The following is a 26066-nucleotide window of genomic DNA, read 5'->3' as shown; positions in this document are numbered from 1 at the left end:
ACTTGGTTCCAGCTTAGCTACTTTCCCCACCGCCCCTCACAGCCTCGAGTCCCCTTTCCCTCTCTTCTGGCCAAGATGCACATTGATTCTTTCACTTCTATCCTCTTCAGTTAATGAAACTGGACCCCAGATTTTCTAACCTCATCTCATCATCCTGCATAAACCCTCTGGGCAGGTCTCCAACCCATTATGCATCTGGGGTAGTGATTTTTCTTCTTGGTCTATCTTTGTGGTCCCTGGAACCCTTTGTGGCCCACAGCTGCAAACAGTTTCCTCAACTTCAGAGCGTGGAACCACTGTGACACGGTCACGGTAAGTGTCTGTGGTTTAGAGACGATCAAGCATGTGGTGCGTGTCCTCCTTCCCTGGGATCTTTGGGCTTCTATTCTGAAGGACTTTGGAACTGTAAACACGGGATTCCTGCGACAGTAAACACCATCAATAGTATCTATACACCTGTGGAATCTTGGAAAATAACTACACTTAGGATTCGTCTCAGCTGTTTAAGTCAAAGACCTTTATTTCCAGTTTCTTTTTAAAGAAAGTTCTTATAAGAATCAGAGATGAAAGATCACACGTAAATCACACTTCTTCCTCAATAACAAAAATACGGTTTCAATAATTTTTAAAAATCAGTTTTTAGGGATCCAGAGAGCGGGGAAAATGCTGCTGGGTTTTTCTGGTCTACCACGGAATTTTCTAAGTCATTTAGAAGGACGCATATGTATCGTGGGTGCCTTATTTCTCTCCACGAGAACAGGAGCCTCAGGATCTGGAACGTGCTTATTTCAGGAAATTGGCAGTGACTGATTGGCTCTGAAGGAAAGTCGGCCCTGCTGGAGCTGCACAGGGAACTTCATTTCCTCCTGGAGGAAGTGGGCACAGACGCAAGCATCCAGGGAGCTCTAGTTCAGCCAATTATTCATTGCTCTTCACCAGCCAGACCTCGTTGCGACGTCCGTAGGGCTTCATGGGAGGGTCATACCCAGTGCAGAAGTAGAAGTCACTCCGGCAGGTGGCTGTACCCTCCAGGGTGGCGCGCAGCTCCGCGGCATGAGCTACGTAGTCAGTTGCCTTGGCATAACCGCCAAACTGCCTGAGGACACAAAGCAAGTCACTGGTTCAGAAAGAACAGGGTCTCAGAGAGATGGGGGGACTTCAAAAGAGTCACTCACTACTCTTATTATGACAAGCATGCTCTAGTTGTTAAGACCTCAGATCTGCCCCTTCCTACAGGGGTGGACTGAATCTCACCGAGCGTGAGCCTCGTTTGTAAAACAGGGATATGTTTCCTTTTTCTTCCAATCGGTTATGAGCATTAACTACAATCACGGATGTAAAAAACTCTAACGCAGGGCCTGAACCACACTACATTCGGCCCTCTGCATTGGGGCGTTCTGTACCCGCAGATTCAACCAACTGCAGATTGAAAATATTTGGGGGGAAAAAAACGTTCCAGAAAGTTCCAAAAAGCAAAACTTTAAATTTGCCACGTGCCATCAACTATTTACATAGCATTTACAGTAATAGGTATTATAAGTCATCTAGAGATGATTTAAAGTAGGTGGAAGGACGTATGTAGATTATATGCGAATACTACACCACTTTAGATAAGGGACTCCGGCATCCTTGGATTTTGGTATCTGTGTGGGTCCTGGAACCAGTCTGGAACCAGTACTGTAGTCGGTACTATAGGCGAGCTTCCCTTCCCTTTCTGAAATTTCCTGAAGAGATGGGAGGCTGACTTTTCCCAAAGCCATGTCTTTACCCTTTTCTCTAGCTTCCCCTGCTGCCCCAGTCGCCTCTCTTCCTGTAGCCAGCTGGCGGGGAGGAGAACCAAGGGAGTTAAGGTGGAGCTGGAGCTCAAGTTTCTCCCACTGCAGAGCAGTTCTAAGGACAAGTAGCAGCTTTGTTAAAAAACAGAGCTACCTTGTGACCACCTAGAGGGGTGGGGTAGGGAGGGTGGGAGGGAGACTCAAGAGGGAGGAGATATGGGGATATATGTATATGTATAGGTGATTCACTTTGTTATACAGCAGAAACTAACACACCATTGTAAAGCAATTATACTCCAATAAAGATGTTAAAAAACAAACAAACAAAAGAAAACAGAGCTACCAAAGGCAGGGCCCCTAGGCAAGCTTTAAGCATGCCTACCCCAAATAAGGAAGTCACTTCAGGGCTTCCCTGGTGGCGCAGTGGTGGAGAGTCCACCTGCTGATGCAGGGGACACGATGCGTGCCCCAGTCTGGGAAGATCCCACATGCCCCGGAGCGGCTGGGCCCGTGAGCCATGGCCGCTGAGCCTGCGCGTCCGGAGCCTGTGCAAAAGAGAAATCACTTCTAATAGATCCCTTCTCCTGCTCAAATCAGGAAGGCCTTCTTTTTCTAGTAAGTAAAGATGATTTTTCCAAATCAGGCTTTCTCTTGATGGCAGAAGGTGGAGATAGAGAAGCAATAAAGTTTGTCTTTTCACGACCATTATTCTCTACGTCACCTGCCTTCGCTCCAAAATTCATCCTGTGACCTACCCTAAACATACCACTCTAAATCTGGGGCTGCATTACAGTCTTTACTAGCGTCAAACACATCCCCATTTCTAACGAGCTTTATGACTCAAAGGTCTGAATCTGCACCAAGCCAAGATTCGGCCAAATGCACTGTTTTGGGTGGGGTTCTCTGACTCACGCTTTGCTCTTTTATAAGCGGTTAGTCATGCTCGCTAAGCATTCAGCACATTGATTACAGGGTTACTGCTTTGAAAATACCCAGGATTTCATCTCTAAGGAGTTGGTTATTCTAATGTCTAGACAATAGCTACAGAACATGGACAGGGCTGAGACCAATTTGGGAGACAGGAGGCTTGGTCCTTCAAGTCTTTTGAAGAAAGATTATAAGGCAGATGGAGAAAGGTGAGTCCTAGCTTCATTGAGGCTCAAATGAGATAAAACTGGATTAGGAGGCAGGGGATGAATATTAAGGAAGGATTGTTCTGACAATAAAAGCCTGTAAGACACTGGGCTTATTTTTGAAGAATGTCTATAGATTGAGGACCGCCTGTCTGAAACGAATCAGATGCTGGATGGGGGTGGGGTGATCAGGTGTTAAATGCCTCTGCAGCCCCCTCTCACGCTGTGATGCTAAGCTGTTTTCTGTGTAAATCGATGATGTTGGCTCTTTTAGCTACTGGTTTCTACAAACATCCAAAGGAGTGGTCCTCAAATACCTTCATTCATCAGTTGAGAGGCAAAATGGCTAGTTGTGTGCTCACATCCTACCTCTGCCACCGTCTAGCTCATGGTCTTGGGCAAATGCTTGCAGTTCTCTAACCTTCAGGTCCTTCATCTGTTCAGTAGGAATGAGGGCATCAATTTCAGAAGGCTGTTGTAAAGATCAAAAAAGAGAAAACAACCGCAAACTCCTCACTCAGCCTCCTGCTGTCATGTGGCCTCCTGCTGTCATGTGGGAAACGCACAGCAAACAGTAGCTATTGTTACTTTGCAATTTGCTCAGAACAGTCGTTCAGTTCCCTGATGCCCGAGGTGAGAGACATAATGGTGATGTAAAGTAACTAGCAAGAGAGCTTAATGATGAAGAACTGGCTCAATTAACAACCTCATCTTCTCCATAAGGTCTCCTCTAAAAATGCTTTCAATCTTGTAACCCCACTCCCCTTCCCCATTCCTCCTTTCCCCTCCCTTCTTTCTTTCCTCCCTCCCTCCCTTCCTCCCTTCCTTCCTTCTTTCCTCCCTCCCTCCCTTCCTTCCTTCTTTCCTCCCTCCCTCCCTTCCTTCCTTCTTTCCTCCCTTCCTCCCTCCCTTCTTTCTTTCCTCCCTCCCTTCCTTCCTTCTTTCCTCCCTCCGTCCTTTCCTATCCTTTTCTTTCTTCAGAATGTCTCACCTTCTAACATACTATATAAAAGTTATTCATTGTTTATGATCTGAGGCCCCTGGTAGAATACAGGCCCCAGGAGGGCAGGGATCTTTGTCACTCTTTGGCCACTGGTGTATTCTGAGCACCTAACACACATATTAGACCTCTTGGCTAAATGAACCGTCTGGGAGAAATGACGGAAGTCGCTGTCTTCATGTTGATAGGCCTAAGGATGAGGGCAAAGTCTGTTGGCCTCCATCTTCACTCACCCACAGAATAAAATCTGAAGCACCTACTAAGGGCACAGTGGTGGGGATTCAAACAAAGTGGATGGACTGGGGCCGTGTTGGAAAGGGCCTTGAAGGGCACGCTAAGGACTCTGAGCCTGACCTTAGATGCAGAGATGGACTCAGGAAGGGGTTTTAAAGTTAAGGGACTGCCGTGATCGGACTGTATTTTGGAGAGACCCCTCTGGGGTTGGGCGGTGGAGGGATGAGGGGAAGGGAGTCATGGGAGGCCAGGAACAGCTGCCGGAGAGATGACGAAGGCCTGGACAAAGGCCAATGTGGGAGGTGAGCGTGGGGTGGGGAGAGGCCAGGGCGGGGGTGGGGTGGAGGGAGTCAAGGATTCTCCAGGGCTTCCAGTTAAGTCTCTGAATGGAAACTGACACCGCCAACCAGAAGAGGGAATGGGGCGGGTGGGTTTTTCATCTGGTTTGGGGCATATTTCTATGAAGGTGCCTCGATGAAACGAATTCGTGCAACAATTATTGAGCCCCTAAGTGTGTGCTGGGCACTGCGAAATCTCCCTAGACTTGGGCAGGAACTGGAGTCAGAGATACGACAGGGGAAAGAGACGGGTCTAGCGACAGAAACTTGGGCGTCACCTGTGAGTAGGTGCCGGCTCTGGTCACAGCAAAGAGGGCGATGGGGCCCAGGTGGTGAGCGTACAGAAAGTCGGCAGGCTGTTCTCAGAGATCCTAGTCCCCCGCTGCTGGGAGGAGGATGAAGACTCGCAAAGGCCGCTGAGAAGGACCCGCCTGAGTCCAAGGAGACCCGTCAGAGAGTGAGGCGGAGAACGTCATCGTTCAGGGATTCTTAATCCATGACCACAAAAAAGAAAAAAAAACCCTTGACTTTTTCTATTTTTTCCCAGGCTGACTAAGATGCTGATAATGGGATGAAAATGTCCCTATTGCTTCATCAAGGAAGCATTCTACTGGGAAACGAGCAAAGCTGGATGAGCTGCGGAACAGATCCGCGTGTGCTCCCCGCTGCCAGTCTAACCAGCTGACCCGAACCCCCAACACAGAACCGCACAAACAAGCCAGAAAGCCAAACCCTCCCAGGCGCAGAGCCCTAAGATGTGAAGGAGGCCCAGCTCTGGCTGCCTCGTTCCCCAGGGCTCAGCTTCCACGCAGCGCTCGGAGGATAACCATGCTGCACCCCCAGCTCTCCAAGTCCACGGGCACATCTGAGTCTGAGTTAAGGAATGCTCGTAAAGTGCTCTGAGCTTCTCAAAGGAAAGAAACAGGACGTCTGTACATCATTTCTGCGAGCCTGTTAACCAGTGTCTAAGTCTCCCTCTTCAAAGCCGCTCAGCACCAGGGCTCTGTAGTCAGAGCTCAGTATTCCCAAGAATTTGGTTACCATGGGGACCGAGGAAGGACACACATGCCCTGGATTCCAGAAATACAAAAGGAACTGTCTATGTCACGAAGAACCTAGGGGTAAGACAGGAATAAAGACACAGACCTACTAGCGAATGGACTTGAGGATATGGGGAGGGGGAAGGGTAAGCTGTGACAAAGCGAGAGAGAGGCATGGACATATATACAGTACCAAACGTAAGGTAGATAGCTAGTGGGAAGCAGCCGCATAGCACAGGGAGATCAGCTCGATGCTTTATGACCACCTAGAGGGGTGGGATAGGGAGAGTGGGAGGGAGGGAGACGCAAGAGGAAGGAGATATGGGAACATATGTGTATGTATAACTGATTCACTTTGTTTTAAAGCAGAAACTAACACACCATTGTAAAGCAATTATACTCCAATAAAGATGAAAAAAAAAATAAAGGAACTGTCTAAACAGGTCTGGAAGAGTTGAGGTGTGGGGGGGATGATGCAGGTGTCATTGAGGCGGGTTAACTGACGGAGACTTTGGTCCGAGGTCCAAAAAATCAGAACGTGTTATCTTTCAGGGAGTGCCTGGAGCAGGCAGGCAGCGAGGAAGAGGAGAGATGGAATGACTCTGAGCCTGACCATCCGACGTGGCCTAGAACCTTCACAATCAACAGGTCAGCACAGATCTGTGGAGAGTCTGCCACGTACATGGCCCTGTGCAAAGCAGGAGAAGCATAAGCCGAAGAGCTGGTAATTCCGCATCAACAGGAAAGAAGCTTAACACCCTGTGGCATTTCATTCAGTCAGATTGAACCAGGCTTATCGAGTTGAGCATCGCTCAAGCGGGAAGCACACGCTCTCGAGAGCCATAGAGCCGTAAAGACGACGGGGAAGACTGTCTACCCGGGCAAGGTCTCACTGTAGTGGCCAGGACAGAGACACACATAAAGATTAGGCAGGGCAGGAGAAAACACCAGAACGGAGGTACACACAGAACGCTCTGGGGGCAGGGAACAGGGACGGATTGGTTCTGACTTAGAACATGAAGGGGAGGATGCTACGGACGTGATATCAAGCTGCTATCTATCTCTTGAGCGTCTCTTCTGATGGCGGCAATGAACAACAACGACAAAAATTCCTGCCCTCACAGAGCTTGCAATGAGCAGAGGTTGGGGAAGGGCTGAGAGGAGCTGGGCGAGTGAGTGAGTGAAGGTCTGGGAGTGGATATCGTATGTGTGTGTGTTTGAGGCAGGGCTTGGGAGGTGTGGGTGGGATGCTCTGAGGCTAGGCGGACCCCTGGAGTGGGGCTGTGTTGTGGAGGACAGTACACGCCACAACAAGGCATTTTACTAGGCTTCACTGCCCGGCGGCCAAACATTTGGGGACCCAACCCAAAGTCCACCCATCCCCCTTCTTATTACTAGCTTGGCCTTGGTCCCAAACCTCAGATGTGCCTCGGGCAGAGCCCAACAGCAGGGGGAAGTAGTGCGGTCGGTCCTGTGCTTTAGGGCTGCCGGAGACAAAAGGACCTCTCAGCAGAGGCAGAGCTGGAGGGACGAGAAACGCTAAGGAGGCCTCGTCAACGGTTCAGGCAAGAGGTGATGAGGGCCGTGGCCGTGCGGATCGAGGGGAAGGCACAGCCAGGAGGTGACCAGGACTCGGCCAACACTGAAGTTGAAGACGAAGGAGTCAGGATGGATGTGGACGGGATGCGTAGGATGGAGGGGCCTCTGGGAAGACAGAACACTGGGGGTCAGATGTGGGAAGGAATGTGAGTTCCATTCGGACATGCTGATTTGGGAGCCGCCCCAGGAGGTTTACACAGCGATGCTGCCCAGGGAGCTTGGGATAAAAGGCAGCAGCACTACCGTGGTGATCGGGTTCAGCCACCTGGAAATAGTGACTGAAGCCCCTTCCAAGTACTAGACTAAAGGGACAACTGAGCAGCTGTGGGGGGAGTGAACGGTGATGGATTAGGTTTTAGTTACAGAATCTTATCCCTGGCGGGGCGCTCAGAGGGGAAGGGGCTTAAATAGCAGAGGTACCCAATAAACGTTTGTCAAATCAGCCAAACTTGCCACTTGGGACAAATGTTGCGTGCAGAACTGTCGCACATCCGTTCAGATGGTATCTGAATTCCTCCAGGGCTAGGGCTTCAGCACCTCATCATCTGTCCATTTCACTCTGAGACAGATTATGCCAGAAGGTATCTACACACGTATTTATTGATTTTATTCTACTTTTTGTTTTGGCTATGCCGCATGGCATGTGGGATCTTAGTTCCCCGACCAGGGATCAAACCTGAGCCCCCTGCATGGGAAGTGTGGAGTCTTAACCACTGGACTGCCAGGGAAGTCCCGAATGTATTTATTTATTTATTTATTTTAATTTTTTTTAGATGTTGGGGGTAGGAGTTTATTAATTAATTAATTTTTGCTGTGTTGGGTCTTCGTTTCTGTGCGAGGGCTTTCTCTAGTTGTGGCAAGCGGGGACCACTCTTCATCGCGGTGCGCGGGCCTCTCACTATCGCGGCCTCTCTTGTTGCGGAGCACGGGCTCCAGACGCGCAGGCTCAGTAGTTGTGGCGCACGGGCCTAGTTGCTCCACGGCATGTGGGATCCTCCCAGACCAGGGCTCGAACCCGTGTCCCCTGCATCGGCAGGCGGACTCTCAACCATTGCGCCACCAGGGAAGCCCCCGAATGTATTTATTTTTGAGTAGAAAGAGGCTTTCCTATAATTTCAGTTCAGATACCACTTCTTATCTCTGGAATGACGCTGTCCTGAAATATCTCGAGGCATTTGCTTGTTGTCTGTTTTCCCCACTACAATGTTTTTCCCACCTCAAGGGGCAGACGCTTTGCTCGTTCCCTGCTATATTTTCAGCACCTAAAACGCTTCCTGGCACAGAGTAAGTGAATGATGAAGATGTGATTTTTCTGAATGAATGAATGAATGCGTAAATGGCCTCACCTTTGTCTTCACATTGAGTCTGAGGAATGGTAAGACGTTTAAGGGAGCTGGATGGAGGTCAGGTAGGAGAGTTACTGATGGAAGGGTGACAGCTGAAGCTATCGGGAGGGGCCGAGATCTTGAGGGAGGAGAGCAGGAGGCAAGGTCCAAGACTTTCATTCATTTACTTATTCATCAACTTTTCTGTTTTTAATTTAAAAATTTTTTTTAAAGAGCCCTCAAATCCCCCTTTTTGTTCTGTTTTATTTTAGTTTTACTTTTTTTGGCCGCATGGCTTGTGGAATCTTAGTTCCCAGAGGAGGGATTGAACCTGCGCCCTCGGCAGTGAAAGCACAGAGTCCCAATCACTGGCTCGCCAGGGAATTCCCCTTATTTACCAACATTTTTGTGTTTTTTTTTGTTTGTTTTTGGGGCTTTTTTTTTTGCGGTATGCGGGCCTCTCACCGCTGCGGCCTCCGCCGTTGCGGAGCACAGGCTCCGGACGTGCAGGCTCAGCGGCCATGGCTCACGGGCCCAGCCGCTCCGCGGCATGTGGGATCCTCCCGGACCGGGGCACGAACCCGTGTCCGCTGCATCGGCAGGCGGACTCTCAACCACTGCGCCACCAGGGAAGCCCTGGGGCACTACTCTTATCCCCATCTCACGGATAAGGACACTGAGTCACACAGAGGCTCGGTGAGATGCCAAAGGTCCTCTGGCCATTAAGCGGTAGAGCTGAGCCTGGAGCACAGGTCACCCCGACAATGAGCTCCTTGTTTCCAACTCTTTCCTTTATACCAGACATTTCATTAAGATCATGAAAGTCCTGTTAACACCATCGAACGTCTCCGGCTGTGGGTCTCTGTTCAGTTGCACTGAGGAGGCTGAGCTCTAACCTAAGTGGCCTTTATAGAGCACAGAGGGAGGACAGTGGTCTGGAATGAGGCCACTCATCGAAGTGTGAGGACAACTCTGTTGCCTCTTGTGAATACTGAAAAAACTCTGATCACGTTAATTTTTCATAGCCTTCTATTCATTTAAACAGTATTGGTAATACTGTTTAAATTATTATCCGGAGTACTTTGGTAAAGTACTTTGGACATCCCTTCACAAGGTCATAAAAAAGGAAGACTGAGTTAAGGATGCACTGTGTATTTGAAACAGCACTTGTGCCTTCTATTATGTCAACTCTGCCTTCCACAGGAAGGTACTTTTAAACGCACACTTGACTGTGCAGTGACACCTAGTGGCTAGTTGAGGAATGAACAGATGCTAACTTAGGAGCAGATGCTAACAGGTTAAAAAGAATTCATTGAGCCAGGCTAGATGCCGCCTTTGTCACTCTCCTCTCTGTTTAGGTTGCAGTAAAGGAAACTTCGACAGACCTGGCTTGAATAGTAGCTTTTAAAGAGATTCCCGTTTGCACTATAAGGAACCAGGGTTCCTTGGAGAAATGGCTAATTCCAGCTCTAGAGCAAGAAATGTCAGGATGCGCTTGAAATATCCTGTCCTACCAGAAACCAAGGAAGTTACTGAAGATTACCAGGGTCATGTCAAAAGGACCAAGAAAGCAACTTGAAGAGGTTCCCACTGGCCAAAGATGGGACAGTTTGAGCATCAGTGAGAAGAATAACCGCAAAGAACTGAAACACATCAATTATGTTTGAATTCATATGTTTATATTGGTACTCAAAAACCAGAGATCAACACTGCCTCCCCTTTGGAGGATGTTAAGAAATGAAATCATTATTCTGAAAACTGATAAAGAGAAGGCATCAAGCTAAAGAGAAGGTATCTGGCCTTTTTTCTGCAACTCTATCTCAGGGAAACCAAATAGTGGATGAAGGGAAGTTTCTCTTTACCAAAGTACTCTGGCTAATAAATGAAGAAGGAAAAACAGAGAATATTATCATTTGACAACCTCTAAGGAAACATGGCGTCTGGGAAATGGTGATCTAAGGTCACTAATATCACAAAAACAGAGGCAAGCATGAGCCCCTGATGGAGATACACAACACCATCTTTGAAATATCCTTGCCCCAAACTCAAACTTGAATCTGATTATGCCTCTAGTTCTGACTACTAATTTCAGGCAGTACAGGGACAGAGAAACATGTTAAAATGCCACAGTAAGGAAACCAGCAAAATTCAGACTGTGGGAAACACTAGGATAAATGATCCATAAACGGCAAGGAAAAATGAAAACGTGTGGTGGTGAGAAAACCAACTGATAAATAAAAGCTTAAAAGATGTACCAACCAATTGCAATGGATGCATCTTATTTGGAGCCAGATTCAAACAAACTGTAGGAACAAATTATGAGCCAGTAGGAGAAAACCGAACACTGGATATTTAAAATGATTATAACAGTAATGAATTGTTAAAATTTTAGGAATAATAAGATATTATTTTTCTATTTTTAAAAAGTCTTCAGTAGTCACAATAAAATATTTATGAATGAAAAATATAATGCCTGGAATTTGCCTAAAAATAATTTAGGGTCGGGACCAGGTTGAAATTGTGAGGATACACATGACACAAAATTGGCCTTGAGTTAATTATCATTTAAGATGAGTGATGGGTACGTAGGGTTTCATTTTCTTATTCTATCTTTCTATAACTTTGAAGATTTCCCTACTAAAAAGTTAAAAGGCAAAAGAAAAAAATGGGACCAAGTTATTATCCTGGGTTTGGAAAAAGAAATTGATTAGAAACTAGTCCGTTCTGCTTAAAGTCTTATGTGACCTGATTTAATCATGTCAACCTCCTTTCTTATGAAATAAGAAGGGGCAAAGAGAAAGAATTACTGAAACCTACTACAGGTCATACACATTAAGCAGTTTATAAATAGCATCTCAGTAAATACTGCAAGATAGTCTCTAACAATAATACTATGAGGTAGATGATATTACCAGCACTTACGAGATGGGAAAACCAAGTCTTATAGAGGCTGAGTAACTTCCCAAGCGTCATCCAGGATTCAAACTAAAATATACTTGTTCATCATATTACACCAGGCTGCCTCCCAAGATGCAGGAAAGAGGATGGAGAGGATAGAGTGGGAACTAGGATGAGATAGCTGACACGCCTGGGGCTCAAGATTTAAGGAGGTACTCACTCTCAGGGCCACCCCTACATACACTTGGACAACTGTGAGACTGAGTGTCTCCTTAAATTTTGCACAACAGGTGCGCCCGCTTCCTTACCCTAGTCCCAGCCCTGGGAAAAGATAGTCTAGGTATTCTTTAAATAGAGTTTGCTTTCTCTGCAGCCTCTGCAGTGAAGGCTGGAAAGTCTGAATGAGGGCTGGAACAGAAGAGGTGGAGGCTGCTGTCACACAGGAGGATTTTAACAACTGGGGAGTCACTGATTATCTAGAAGAGACCTGGCTTCTGAAGGGAGGTTGAGGCCTAAAGGATAAAATCATGCAACCACTTGCACCTGCTATTCTCTAAAATCAAGGGAACTGGACCCCAAGTAAAGCCCTGGAAACAGAACTAGAACAATAGGAGGCACATGTGCTCTGCTGAAAGGCCCACAGACCATGAATAACTAAGGCGGTAGCAGTCCGGCTCTGGCAAATGCTCCCTGCCCTTCTGCCATTCAAGGGGAGTGTGGGGTAAAAACGAAGTATCTCTAGCCCTTTATGCTCCCCAGATATTCATGACCCCAAACTACAGATTGACTTAGATATTCTCTGAATCTCCCAGAACCCTGCTGTGGCTAATGTAGATGTTCAGCTTAGGCTGAGGGGATATTCTCTATATCCAAATCAGTTTGGCAACTAGCAAAGGCGTTTACTTAGATACAGTGCAAATGTTTGTGTGCTGTAGGCTGAAGAAATTCAAGAAGAAAGTCAGTACTCAGAATTTCTTAATTCGTCAATAATATGAATTTAGAAAGAGAAATTAAGAAATAATCCTGGGCTTCCCTGGTGGCGCAGTGGTTGAGAGTCCGCCTGCTGATGCAGGGGACATGGGTTCGTGCTCTGGTCCGGGAAGATCCCACATGCCGCGGAGAGGCTGGGCCCGTGAGCCATGGCCGCTGAGCCTGCGCGTCCGGAGCCTGTGCTCCGCTACGGGAGAGGCCACAACAGTGAGAGGCCCATGTACCACAAAAAAAAAAAAAAAGAAAAAAAAAAAAAAGAAATAATCCCATTTACAATTGCATCAGAAAGAACAAAATACCTAGGAATAAAATTTAACCAAGGAGGTGAAAGATCTTTACACTGAAAACTATTAAGACATTAATGGAAAATCTGGAGAAGACACAAATAAATGGAAATATATTCCATGCTCATGGATTAGAAGAATTAATATTGTTCAAATGTTCATATTACCCAAAGCAATCTACAGATTTAATGCAATCCTTATTAAAATTTCAATGGAATTTTTTACAGAAATAGAAAAACAATGTTAAACTTTGTATGGAACCACAAAAGACCCTGAATAGCCAAAGAAATCTGCAGAAAGAAGAACAAAGCTGGAGGCATCATATTTCCTGATTTCAAACTATATTACAAAGCTATCATAATCAAAACAGTATGGTATTGGCATAAAAACAGATACAAAGATCAATGGAACAGAACAGAGAGTCCAGAAATAAACCCAGGCATACATGGTCAACTAGTTTACAACAAAGAAGCCAAGAATGTACCATAGGGAAAGGACAGTCTCTTCAATAGATGGTGTTGGGAAAACTGGACAGCCACATGCAAAAGATTGAAACTGGACTACTATCTTACACCATACACAAAAATCAACTCAAAATGGATGAAAGACTTGAACATAAGAACTGAAACTGTAAAATTCCTAGAAGAAACCATAGAGGGTAACCTCCCTGACATAGGTCTTGGCAATGACTTTTTTTTGTATTTGACTCTGAAAACACAGGCAACAGAAGCAAAAATAAACAAGTGGGACTACATCAAGCTAAAAACCATCTGCACAGAAAAAGGAAACCATCCACAAAATAAAAAGGCAACATATTAAATGGGAGAAATTATTTGCAAATCGTATATATGTAATGGGTTAATATCCAAAATATATAAAAAACTAATATAACTCGAGAATTAAAAAACCCAAACAATCAGATTAAAAAGTGGGCAGAGGATCTGAATAGACATTTTTCCAAAAAAGATATACAAATGGCCAAGAGGTACATGAAAAGGTGCTCAACATCACTAATCAGCAGGGAAATGAAAATCGAAGCCACATGAGATGTCACCTCACACTTGTTAGAATGGCTATTATGAAAAAGACAAGAAGTGACAAGTGCTGGCAAGGATGAGGAGAAAACGGAATCCTTATGCACTGCTGGTGGGAATGTATATTGGTGCAGCCACTATGGAAAACAGTATGGAAGTTCCTCACAAAATTAAAAATAGAACTACCATATGATCTAGCAATTCCACTTATGAGTATATATCTGAAGGAAATGAAATCACTAGCTTGAAGAGGTATCAGCACCCCTATGTTCACTGCAGCTTTATTTACCATAGCCAAGGTGTAGAAATGACGTAAGGGTCCATAGACAGATGAATGGATAAAGAAGATGTGGTACATACATACAATAGAATATCATTTAGCCATAAAAAGAAGGAAATCTTGCCATTTGCAGCAACATGGCTGGACTGTGAAAGCATCATGCTAAATGAAATAAGTCAGAGAAAGGGAAATATTGTATAATCTCACTCATATGTGGAATTTAAAAAAACAACAACTGAACTCACAGATACAGAGAACAGATTGGAGATTGCCAGAGGGTGGGGAGGTGGAGGGTGGGAGATCTAGCTAAAGGTGGTCAAAAGGTAGAAACATCCAGCTATAAGATAAATTAGTTCTGGGGATGTAATGTACAGCAGTGACCACAGTTAACAATATTGTACATTGTATCATATATTTGAAAATTACTAAGAGAGTGGATCTTAAAATTTCTCATGGGGACTTCCCTGGTAGCACAATGGTTAAGAATCCACCTGCCAATGCAGGGGACACGGGTTCGAGCCCTGGTCCGGGAAGATCCCACATGCCGGGGAGTAACTAAGCCCGTGCGCCACAACTACTGAGCCTGTGCTCTAGAGCCCATGCTCCGCAACAAGAGAAGCCACCGCAATGAGAAGCCCGCGCATCGCAACGAAGAGTAGCCCCCGCTCACCGCAACTAGAGGAAGCCCGCATGCAGCAACGAAGACCTAATGCAGCCAAGTAAAAAAATAAATAAATAAATTTGTAAAAAAAAATAAAATTTCTCATCTCAGGAAAAAAATTTGTAACTTTGTTTAATGAATGATGTTAACTAAATGGTGGTAATCATTTCATAAGATAAACATGTATCAAAGCATTATGTTGTATTTTAAACTAATGCAATATTATATGTCAATTCCGTCTCAAAACTGGAAAAAGAAAATGCAAATGCTCACTGCAGATGACTCAAGTGCTACCCTACGCCTAAAGAATAGTTTTCCTTACGTGGAATAGACAGTGATGCCTTCTCTGTCTTCGATCTTAATGCTGTCATCGCTGGGAGCTGGTGGGTCGCTTTGAAACTCATTTGGAATCCGGAACCAGACTTTTAATTTCTTCTGTAGGGACCCATCGGCACTGGGGAATACGGCAAAGGAAATGGGAACTGTCATCCCCATCCCGATTCCTGAAAACACAAAACCCCACAGAGGGACGTGGGTGTTAGAGACAGAACCTGCTCAGGCCCGTGGACCATCTGCTGGTCTCATTCTTCTTCCAAGACGATATTTGTTGTTCTTGAAATTCATAATAAGTATTTCAGGCATTAAAACATATCAGACACAGACAAAATGCCTCTTGTTTGTATATATTGGAGGTAAGAGCATAGTGATTCCACTCGTCTGGAAAAAATTATTTGGTAACATATATTTAAGACTGTAAAGATATCAGTATCTAATTACTTCCTATCTAACTGTTGATTTTAATGAAATAATCCAAGATACGGAAAAGGCTATAGGTAATAGGATTTTCCTTGCGGCAGAATTTATAATTGTGAAAAATTGGGATTCATATAAATGTTCAAAATAGGAATATGTCTAAGTAAGTGATAGGCACATGATGCAATTTGATTTATCTATTAATGGTTATGCTTAGGACTGTTTAGCTACAGTATAAAATAATTATGAAATATGTGACAGAAGCAGGATGTATTGCACGAACACTATGATTACATTTTAAAAACCTATTAAAAAGCCCTAAAAAATACATTTGAAGACGACAATGATTATATTAGAAAAGATGGATTAGGGGTGCTGTTTTGTTATTTTCAAAATTTTTTAATGAGTTTATAATTTTTACACATACTTTCTTCTAAAGAAAATGTTATGACAGTGCTAAGAAGGAAGAGGTTTCTTCTTGACCTCCTGCTGGTCAACTTACGTCCAAAGCCTGATTACTGTGGTCCTAGTAAATGTTACTAAGGTTAATACTAGTTTCTAACTTTCTCAATTATCAACTGGAGACATATCCTAAAAATTCAACACATTCTCTCTTTTTTTCACCTTGTGTTCTGACCCATTTTGGGTTTGCACTGATTCCAAAGTGCAGGACAAATTAGAGACCTAAAGAGTTAAATTCGTATTTAAATATGGTTTACATGCTAATAGGCACACTGAAACTTCAGGCCTCTCATTTTAAAAACAAGGAGGCAGCCAGCACAGACTGCCAAGTCTTTTTATTTATTTATTTGTTTGTTTGTTTGTTTATTATTTTTAGGCCATGCCGTACGGCTTGTAGGATCTTAGTTCCCCGACCAGGCATCGAACCTGGGCCCCCGGCAGTGAGAGCGCTGAGTCCTAACCACTGGACCGCCAGGGAATTCCCATGGACTGCCAAGACTTTAAGAGGGGGAGCAGCCTAAGAATTCTCAGGCTCTTTATTTGCCAGAACAGAGCCAGGGACCCTCCATAATCATCACTCACTGATCCTCAGTATCCCCACACAATCTGAGCTACCAGGGGGCTGACTCTGGAGATTTCCAGCGTGGGGGCAGAGGTCTCATGTCAGAAGCTGGCCTTGTTCTGTGGCCTGGCTTATCATGGGCACACCTTACCCAGTCCACTAACCCAAAGACATGATAAGCACTGTAGGGTTAAAAAATAACAAATAAAGAAACAAACAATCAGCGTTGTGTCTCCACACCTGGAAGAGAAGCATGAACTCAATGCTACTGAGTGGGGATCCCACAAAGTCGGGGGAGACTGGCATGAAGTCCGTGGGTCTCCCCAGAGCCTCCCTGCCCACGGAGCACAGCAAGTTCGCGTGCCACTGAAACAGGTAGTGACAGGGGCCTTGTGGTCCCTCCCTGTGTTTTCCATCGAGGACGTGAGACTGTGCAGCCCTGGCCTATGAGACCAGAGCCAATCCTTCAGGGATACTCACCCTTGTCATTGGTGCCTCCCACATACTTCATGACTTTGGGCATTGCTTCCCGTAGAGCCTCATCCACAGGCTTATCAGTCACTTCCACTGTGGCAAACTTCCCACCTTCACAGGCCCTCTCCTCATAGGAGACCTCTCCCTAGAGGCAGAGAATATGCAGCACTTAAGAGATATAAAGTAGCAACCTGTGATGACTCTAGAAACAGTGAAAGTCCAGTTACCAGAGGCACACACTGCTAAGGCACCTTCCATAAAGAGCCCAACTAGGGTGACAGGGAAGAGACAGGCCAGAGTATGAAGGGCCATGACAAACAGATTCTGAGATTTCTTACAGATGTAGAGACAGCAGAAAAAACTTCATATAATCAATATTCACAGAGAAATAACAGAAGATATTACAACCCAAACCACCGAGAACATCCCCAGAATGCTATAAAAATAGACCGTTCTGAGATCAAAGAGCTCTGGGAAATTAAAAATATAACAGACAGGAAAAATTCAGTGGAAAGGCTGGAAGAGAATATTGAAGGAAATATTCTAGAAAGTCAAGTAAAAAGGCAAAGAAGTAGAAAATAGAAAAGAAAATCAAAGGATCAAGCCAAGAGATCCAACCTCTGAATAATAGGAGACCCAGGAAAAGAGAAGAGAAAATTGCGAAGGAGGAAACAAAGAAATACAGCAACCATCCCACAAAACTCTATGGCCCCAAGATTAGCCTCAATCTAGTAGAAGGGCTGCAATTCAAGAAGAATCAGAGTACTTCTTTTCACACTGTACTCCCAGATGCAATTCCTCTTCCCAATCTGCCCCTCAATGACCAGCTGCACTGTCACTTCCCCCCCAAACCCTTCCTCCTTGGCAGTGATCCCCTCTCTGTGTTGAGTCTCTGTCCTAAGGTCATTACCCTTTCCCTATAGACCCACACAGCTCTCTTTCACCCCTCTTCCTCTTCTTCACCATTTGATGTCTCATATGAAAAAATTTTGTATTCCTGAACATACTGTAAGGCAGCGCTTTCAAACTTTAAGAAAAAAAACACAATCCATAACAAGAAATATATTTTTACACCACACCCTATCATGAACATACACGTTTGAAGCAAAGTTTCACAAAATAGTACTTTACCTTTATGGACCAGATGCATTATGATACATGTCTTTTCTTTTTTTTTTAAATTGAAGTATAGTTGATTTACAATGTTGTGTTAGTACAACAAAGTGATTCAGATATATATATATATATATATATATATATATATATATATATATATTCTTTTTCAGATTCTGTTTCCTTATAAGCTATTACAAAATATCGGATATAGTTCCCTGTGCTATATAGTAGGTCCTTGTTGGTTATCTATTTAATACATATAGTAGTGTGTATATGTTAATCCCAAACTCCTAATTTATCCCTCCCCCCACCTTACCCTTTGGTAATCATAAGTTTGTTTTCCGTGCCCGTGGATCTATTTCTGTTTTGTATATAAGTTCATTTGTATTATTTTTTTAAAGGTTCCACATATAAGCGATATCATATGATGTATATCTTTGTCTGACTTACTTCACTTAGTATGATAATCTCTAGGTCCATTCACGTTGCTGCAAATGGCATTGTTTCATTATTTTTTATGGCTGAGTAATGTTCCATTGTGTATATACACTACACCTCATTTATCCATTCAACTGTCGATAGATATTTAGGTTGCTTCCATGTCTTGGCTATTGTAAATAGTGCTGCAGTGAACATTGGGGTGCATGTATCTTTTCGAATTATGTTTTTTTCTGGATATATGCCCAGCAGTAGGATTTCAGGATCACATAGTAGCTCTATCTTTAGTTTTTAAAGGAACCTCCATACGGTTCTCCATAGTGACATGCCTTTTCTTTCTATCCTGTTTATTTCTATTCTGCTCTACTCAAGTGAATTTTAGTCTAGTCCACTAAAAGAAAAAAAACCTTGATCTATATTAATTTTACTATCTGGCAATGGAACACCAGTACAGTTTGAAAAATCTGCTAGGTCTTTGTGGACAGAAACTATATCCCAGAGCTTTACATGTTAGATGCTCAAAAGATATTTATTTATTGATTAAGGAGGTGCCTCTCTTACTAATGATTATAAAAAATAGACACATGATAGAGGACCTGGCTGCCCTGGGCTGGTCAAACAGGCCTTCCTACATCTTAGACCGAAGATTCAACTTCCAAGGGGATATAATGAATCTCTAGAGGAGGGTAGGACTGTGAGTGGCCTATACAGTCTGAAAAAGTACACTTAATATTATAATCTTATACCTAGAATGCAAAAACACCTATTGTTTTTGTAATGCAAAATTGAAGGAGAGTAGTGAGAAAGGGTCAGGGAAATCTGAACATAAACCCTGAGTGCCGATTTTATATACTTCCCTCCACATGGGGCAGGGGAAATTGCACCAGACCAAGAATCGAGAGGCCACAAATTGGCCTCGACTTTGGGGCACTGTGCCTACTAATTCTGAGGACTGCTATGAGGCCCTCCCCTTAGTGAGTCTGACACTTCCAAAGAGCCTTCAGTAGCAAATTGTGTTACGTAAACTCGGGGTATTTTGCTCTTTCTGGCTCCTTCTGTCATAGCAGAGACCAGACCCAGCCTTCTTTGGTGGTCCCACTGAGTCTTTGCCACTTAAAATGTTTTAAATTCCAGAAGTGTCACTCTGTGAGTCACAGGATTTCAGCCTGAAAGAGGTTTCAGTGTTCATCCAATCAAACTAATTTTACCAAAGAGGAAATGAAGAACCAGAGAGACTGAGTTGCCCAAGACCACACAGCTGCTGGGTGGTGAAGCTGGAACCAGAATTCAAATCCCCAAACTCTGGTCTAATGCTTGCCACAAGGCTCTATGCTCCACAGGGGATGAATTGGGTATTTTTTTAAACCTCTTTCTGTAGCTACTGAGGTAGTTATTTACGACAGACATTTGTAGGTTCGTGTCACACTCAGAACAGGGCCATCAAAAGTCATTCAATGCAGCTTCTTCTCTTACAAATGAAGAAACCAATGACCAATTCTCACGGGAGAAAGAGCTGGCTGGCTCTCTCCTTTGTTTTCTTTCCTTCCTTTATTCATTCAACCAACAACTAAAGAGATGAAAGACATGGTCCCTGACATCAGGAGGCATGGTCTAATAGAAGTAGCCAGGAAAACAGGTTATAACCTGATAATATGTTTAAGGGGAGAGGCGCTCCAGGGCAGTGTGGGAGCATGGGAGAGGACCACCTAGGTTAGTCTGGGGGACATGGGTGTCTGTCGACTAGTTTGGGTAGGCCAAGCTGAATTTGAGGTGCTTACAGATCATCCAACTGGACATTCAGTCACCGATGCATTGATTCATCGAATAAACATCTACTGAAAACCTCTGCCAAGTGCTACAGATTTGGAGATTAATATGATACGGGCAGTCTCGTTGGATGGTGAGAAGCATTACATAATTATTATATGGTGTAGTAAATGCTCTGATAATTTAGGGAGGGCAATTTCAGGTAGCGGGCACCCTAGGGGTAAAAGCAAAGAGCTGAAGAACTTTATGATGACGGTGAAAAATATAAGTAATTCACTGCCACTGGAGCAAGAACGGTCCAGCAGGGCATGGCCAGAAAGGAGGCCGGAGACTCTGGCAGGACCCAGATTTCCGAACATCTGAAGGCTCTCACAGGGAGTTGGATTTTGGAACCATTAGTCCAGTGATGGTGATCTGACAGCAAGTTCATTTCATCTACCCCAAATTAGTTCACCCTACTTTTGTAATCTAAATATAGGGTTTTGCAGGTGTGTCTGAGTCTTGAGTGAGCATGTTCTCAGCTTGTTCCCCGAGGCAGAAAAGTCCACGGCCAGAAAGGAACGGCTGCAGAGAAAGGAATCCAGTTTGATTCGGGGAGCCCAGCCCCCATGATAAGTTTACCATCCTTTAAGGCTGAGCTTAACTCTACCTCTTCTTCCTGAATGATCTTGCCTTCCCATGAACTTCAAAGACAGGTGACACTAGAGCTGGAAGGGTGCTTACAAATCCACTGGTTTATCTGTCTCCTGTTACAGATGAGCAAACTGTCCATTGTACAGTTGGACACATGGGTCTGGACTCAGCAGGGGCCTGGCTCAGTTAGGATGCATCAGCATAAAGGGCAACCAAAGCTGTGAATGAGGCTGTGTTGCCCGGGGAACATACACAGAGCATTCTATATAAATTAATCACGTTAATTAATCCCCCGCCTAAATGCTGTCATTCACCAAGTTCTTAACTTATCTGTGATGGTCCAGGCACCACTGAGCTTCTTCCTACTTTGCCGGCCATACCCAGAGCACCTCCTCACTGGCCTTCTGCTATTTGCTTCAATGCCACGGTCATTCCTGCCCCAGGGCCTCCGTACCTGCCTCTTCCTCTGCCTGGGGGATTCCTTTCCTGTCTCTGCCCAATGAATCCCCACTCACCCAACAGGTCGCAACCTAAAAGTCACTTCCTCAGAGAGGATCCCAGTTTAAAACAGGTTCCCCATGATATTTTTATAGGCCCTTGTATTTTCACAACATAGTATATTGTAATTGTAATTACAATGGAATTATAGTGGAATATAATTACAGTGGAAATTGTAATGGAATAATAGTGTGTTTAATCTCCAACTGCAATCGTAAGCCCCATGGGGTCATGGACTGTCTGTATTGTGTACCGCTGTATCTCCCAGCATCTAAGACCACGTCTTACACATATATATAGTAGGCCCTCTCTAAGGATTTGTGGGAAAGGAGGCCGTGGAGTGAAGCCTGGCTTTACTCTAATGAAAAGGAATATGGTAGCCATAGCTGGCTGGAGAGATGAGAACCTAGCCTAACTATATATATCCATCCTGGAGGAAGGTCGCGCCACATTGTCTGAAGGTGGTTCTCCAACAGGTACTGCCTGTTTTCACAGCATCTGTGTCTGTAACTTCTCATTTGAACCACTGCATCACTATGAAAATTTAGCTTTGAGAGATGGATATTATCCAACTATTCTGATTTTCCAGGGAGCTGAATTTAAATAGAGTCCTATTTCTGCAGAAAACAAAGCACCTAAGTTAACACGGTTAGCACATGTGATTCTTCAAGTTTAACATCTTGACTGCATTTCCTTGTTACGTGTAACAAAATAATGGCATAATGGCCTTCCCTCACCCCACATTCAGCTAGCTTGTGCTCCCACGTCAGTAACTAGATGAGGATGTCAGCCAGTGGCCACAAATAGAAGTTTTCAGCATTCAGTTGGAACCCTGGTCAAGTTCAAGTCCCAGACAGAGATGTTGCAAGAATGCCTCGCAAGGTCCCCTGCAAGGCTGTTTTTTTTTTTCTCTTGCCACCTGCTGTGGTTGGTATACATGCTGATTTTGGAAGCCAGCTTTCTCACTCTAAGAAAACAACAGTAATTATTATAATAATGATCAACCTAACTGAGTACTTTCTATGTGTCACGTATTATTTTAAACAACCCTGTGAAGAAGTAAGTGTTTTTATCTTCATTTTCAGATGAAAACAAGAGGTTAAGTAACGTGCCCAAGATACAGTGGCAAGAGGTGGGGTAAGGATTCCAAGCCAGGCAGTGGGGTCCTAATCGATGTGCACAGGCTGGAAACAAATCCCATAAAGATGTCCATTACTAATATCAGTCCTACTCTCAGTACCCACAAGACCCACCCAACCCCACACAGAGAGCTGTGCATCTTTCTCCCTCCCCAAGAAATGCAGAAGGACCTGATAAGGTCTGCAGCAGCCTGGGCCTCCCCACCAGGTGCCTGGAATCAGCCCTGAACATCTGGTTGAGTCTGACTTTGAGCTACGTGGGGCACCCTGTGTAATATATTCATTTACCCAGGAAAGTGAACAATGGTTTCTGACCCAGACTCTTTCCAGGAAGAGAGAGATCATTTCAGAAAGAGGCTCTCTTCACAATAACAACACCCTGAATTTGTATATTTTTTTTAAAAAAAGATTACAAGAATCTTCGACTGTTTAATTAATTGTCACATAAGGCACTGTCATTCTCATCTTGCAGCTGAGGAATTTCAGGGTTCAGAGTGGTTGAGAGGTTAAGTAACTTAACCCAAATTACCTGGAAAACTAAGGGCAAGTTAACAAGTGCTAGGTATTTTGTTGAACAATTTATAATTGGTTTTCTCCTTTAAATTTCAAAACAATGTTATAAGACGTGGATTATTATTTTCTCTCATGATTAGCATCAGAGAGGTTAAGTGAGCTGTGACCACGAAGCTAGTAAGAGTGGAGCTGAAATGAGTTCCAACATAATATTACTACATTTGTAGGGTGTATTAGTTTACAAATCATTTTCATGTTTCTTAAACAATTTAATATTTCTAGCAACTCTGGGAGTGGATGGGGAAGATATTTTGATACCCTTTCTACAGTTGCAGGAACTGAGGTTCATTCAGGTTAAATGATCTGCTTCAGCCTGGTAACAATATCCCGTATGGCTCCATATTCTTATCAAATGTTGAGGGGAGATGCTGATCAGGGAGCTGCATTTATCCCTGGAGACACCAAATCAGTGGCAGGTGACACTGTACTATAAGGGGCTAACAGAAAACCAAATGGCTGGAGTATTCTGAACAGAGGCACCTTGATTCAGAGAACTGATTTCACAGATCATAAAAGAGCTGAGATGCCCAACAGGGACAGTGAAGCAACCCTGAGGTTAGTAAGCGCCCTACAGAGGTAGAGGGAGGGTGATCTTTTACCTGAGTTCAGATACCTGGATCACTTGGTGAGAACCCAAACCATGGTGGCCTGGCTAGCAAGAACTGGAGCCCCAGAGAAGCTCCTGCTTCCAGAGACCTGACAGGGAAGAAATACCCTGGCCTCTCCCTTCTTCTAGCCCTCCTATCTCCCTCTAGTGCCTCCCACTGGGAGCCCAGACCCTCAGCCTGCACTGCAAATAATTGTTAACGCCAAAGACAAAGTGAGCCCAATTCTACTACAGAAAGGAAAGTTCTCTGCAAGCTGTGGGTAACACGTGGATTCCTGTGCTCCGCAACGGGAGAGGCCACGGCAGTGAGAGGCCTGTGTACCACAAAAAAAAAAAAACCTGACACAGTTGTCCTACTTAAAACCGTAGCCTCACCCCTAACACTCTCTAGTCCCTCCTCCCCTTCCCTGCTTTATTTATTTTATTTTTTAATTAAAAAATTATTTATTTATTTATGCGGTACGCGGGCCTCTCACCATTGTGGCCTCTCCCGTTGCGGAGCACAGGCTCCAGACGCGCAGGCTCAGCGGCCATGGCTCAAGGGCCCAGCCGCTCCGCGGCATGTGGGATCTTCCAGACTGGGGCACGAACCCGTGTCCCCTGCGTCGGCAAGTGGACTCTCAACCACTGCGCCACCAGGGAAGCCCCCCTGCTTTATTTTTGATCACAGCACTGATCACCACCTGATATATGAAACATTTGACTTACTTGTTCACTAGTCGCTAAAAGAGAAGTTCCATGAGGACAGGGATTTTTGCCAGTTTTGTCCACTGCTTTATCCCCGATGCCTATAAGAGTACCTGGCCCACTCAACAGTTATTTGTTGAATGAATAAATTTTAAATTTAGAGATTTCACATGAAGAGTCTGGATTGCTGGTTTTCCTTAAAAACCCAGCAACCCTGGTTCACATCACTGCATGACAACTGCCTGGAATTACCCTTTGCAGATGGGGACTTGAGTTCTCTGTCTCCAACTTGCCTCAGTTCGCACCCTGCCTTATAGTTTGTCACTCATTTTCATTATGTGCCTGGCTGCTTGTAGGCACCTGAATAGGTCACCTTTGATCAGGGCTAAAGTGCTTATTCTATGTAAGGCTAAGGAAACAGATATAGACAGATGAAGTAACAGGTCTCTGGCTATAGCTGCTTCAAGAGTCCAGACTCTAGTTGAGGGCTTTTGTGTGATGATCAATGTAATGGGCACCTGACTTTGGCCCCCTAGACAACACGGTCCTTTAACAGACGAAGCACTGGGCAGGGAGCTGAGTATACAGCCGCGAGGTGCGCAAAGTACCTGTCCACAGGAGATTATCATCTAGTGGCAGATTTGTTTTCAGGGGGCAGTCCAATTTGCCTGGGTGAGCACTAATGTTAATTTGGGGGAAAACTGCAATGATGCCCTCCTCACTCATCCTGTATTCTAGGACTCCAACTCCCATAGACCAACAAGCCATTTGACAGCTCTGGGCCTTTGCACGGGCTCTTCTTGTTTCTGTGCATTCCTGCACATCCCGGAGGCCTAGCTGACGGCACCTTCTCTGCGCAGGCCCCACTATCACCCGTTGGCTGAACGCACTGCTCCTTCGCCTGCGCTCCCGGACTTGAACAGTTTCCTCCTTCGCAGGGCAGATCTTGTTCTTTTATATTCAGTTCTCCACCAAGGACAGTTTGGGAGTTTCTCAAGGACAAGCACTTTTCCAGTCTTTCCTGCAACCGAAGGCCTCTCAGCGAACAAATATTCATAAAGTTTGGAATGTTTAAATGGACGCATGCACTCAAGAGGCGCAGTCCATCTCGGTAAGCTGGGATTCTCCCGTCAAACCCATCCTGCCTCACTGTCTCCCCTCCTCCCAGCTGAGCCCTTCGCCTCGCTGCACCCGACCTCCTACTCCCCTCCTTCCCAGTCCAAGCGCTGGGCATCGGAGGGCCGTGGCCACGGCAGACGCCAGAACGCACAATCCCGGGCACGTTCCTGCCCCACCTGTCCACGCTCCAGCCGTGAACAGGGTGCGGTGGGCGCGGCCCCCTTCCGGTCCCCGGCAGCCCTGTGGGCCTACCTTGCCCCCTTTGCTCAGGATCTGCCAAGGCCAAGTCTCTACGCTCCCAAACAGCGAGTTCTTGATCATGCCCAACATGGTGTCGCCGCGGCGCTCTGGATGCACGGGTAGAAGCTGGGTGGCCGCTGCGGCTGGCGTCAGCTGGTCTACCCGGAGTGGGTGGGGGGAGGGCGGGGCGTGACGGATGGGCGTGGCGACCGGGGAGGGTGTAGCGTGTCGAATGGGCGAGGCGGGCGCGGGGTGGGTGGGCGGGGCGCCTCGGGCTCCGCCCCTCGGAACGCGCTCGGGGAGGTGGGACTCGGCGGGAGGGGCGGAGCAGGGGCCGCGCCCTGCCTCCTCGCGGCCGCCCGCCGGGGTCGCGGATCGGTGGGAAAGCCGGTCGACCTCTGCTCGCC

At 45.3% G+C, this 26066-nt stretch overlaps 1 protein-coding gene across 1 annotated transcript; it reads right to left on the bottom strand.

Moving 5' to 3' along the window:
• Nucleotides 1-502: 502 nt before the first annotated feature.
• Nucleotides 503-25773, bottom strand: HEBP1 (heme binding protein 1). Its single transcript, XM_065887468.1, has 4 exons — nucleotides 25672-25773; nucleotides 16849-16987; nucleotides 14914-15094; nucleotides 503-1096 (listed from the first exon to the last, which is right to left on the bottom strand). The coding sequence occupies exons 1-4, from the start codon at nucleotides 25747-25749 to the stop codon at nucleotides 919-921; spliced, it is 576 nt and encodes a 191-aa protein (XP_065743540.1). The 5' UTR covers nucleotides 25750-25773; the 3' UTR covers nucleotides 503-918.
• Nucleotides 25774-26066: the final 293 nt, after the last annotated feature.

Source organism: Phocoena phocoena, chromosome 11 (genome assembly GCF_963924675.1).
Source record: "Phocoena phocoena chromosome 11, mPhoPho1.1, whole genome shotgun sequence".
Lineage (NCBI taxonomy): Eukaryota > Metazoa > Chordata > Mammalia > Artiodactyla > Phocoenidae > Phocoena > Phocoena phocoena.
Note: the sequence above shows the minus strand (reverse complement) of the source record. Positions and strands in the feature narration are given on the sequence as shown.

What these genes read in the sequence shown, in the direction of transcription:
- HEBP1 (XM_065887468.1), bottom strand. Translation starts at nt 25,749, where the DNA reads ATGTTGGGCATGATCAAGAACTCGCTGTTTGGGAGCGTAGAGACTTGG. An exon ending in GGGAGGCACCAATGACAAGG is followed by an intron (nt 15,095 to 16,848) that starts GTGAGTATCCCT and finishes TTGTGTTTTCAG; the next exon opens with GAATCGGGATGGGGATGACA. An exon ending in GGCATCACTGTCTATTCCAC is followed by an intron (nt 1,097 to 14,913) that starts GTAAGGAAAACT and finishes TTGTGTCCTCAG; the next exon opens with GCAGTTTGGCGGTTATGCCA.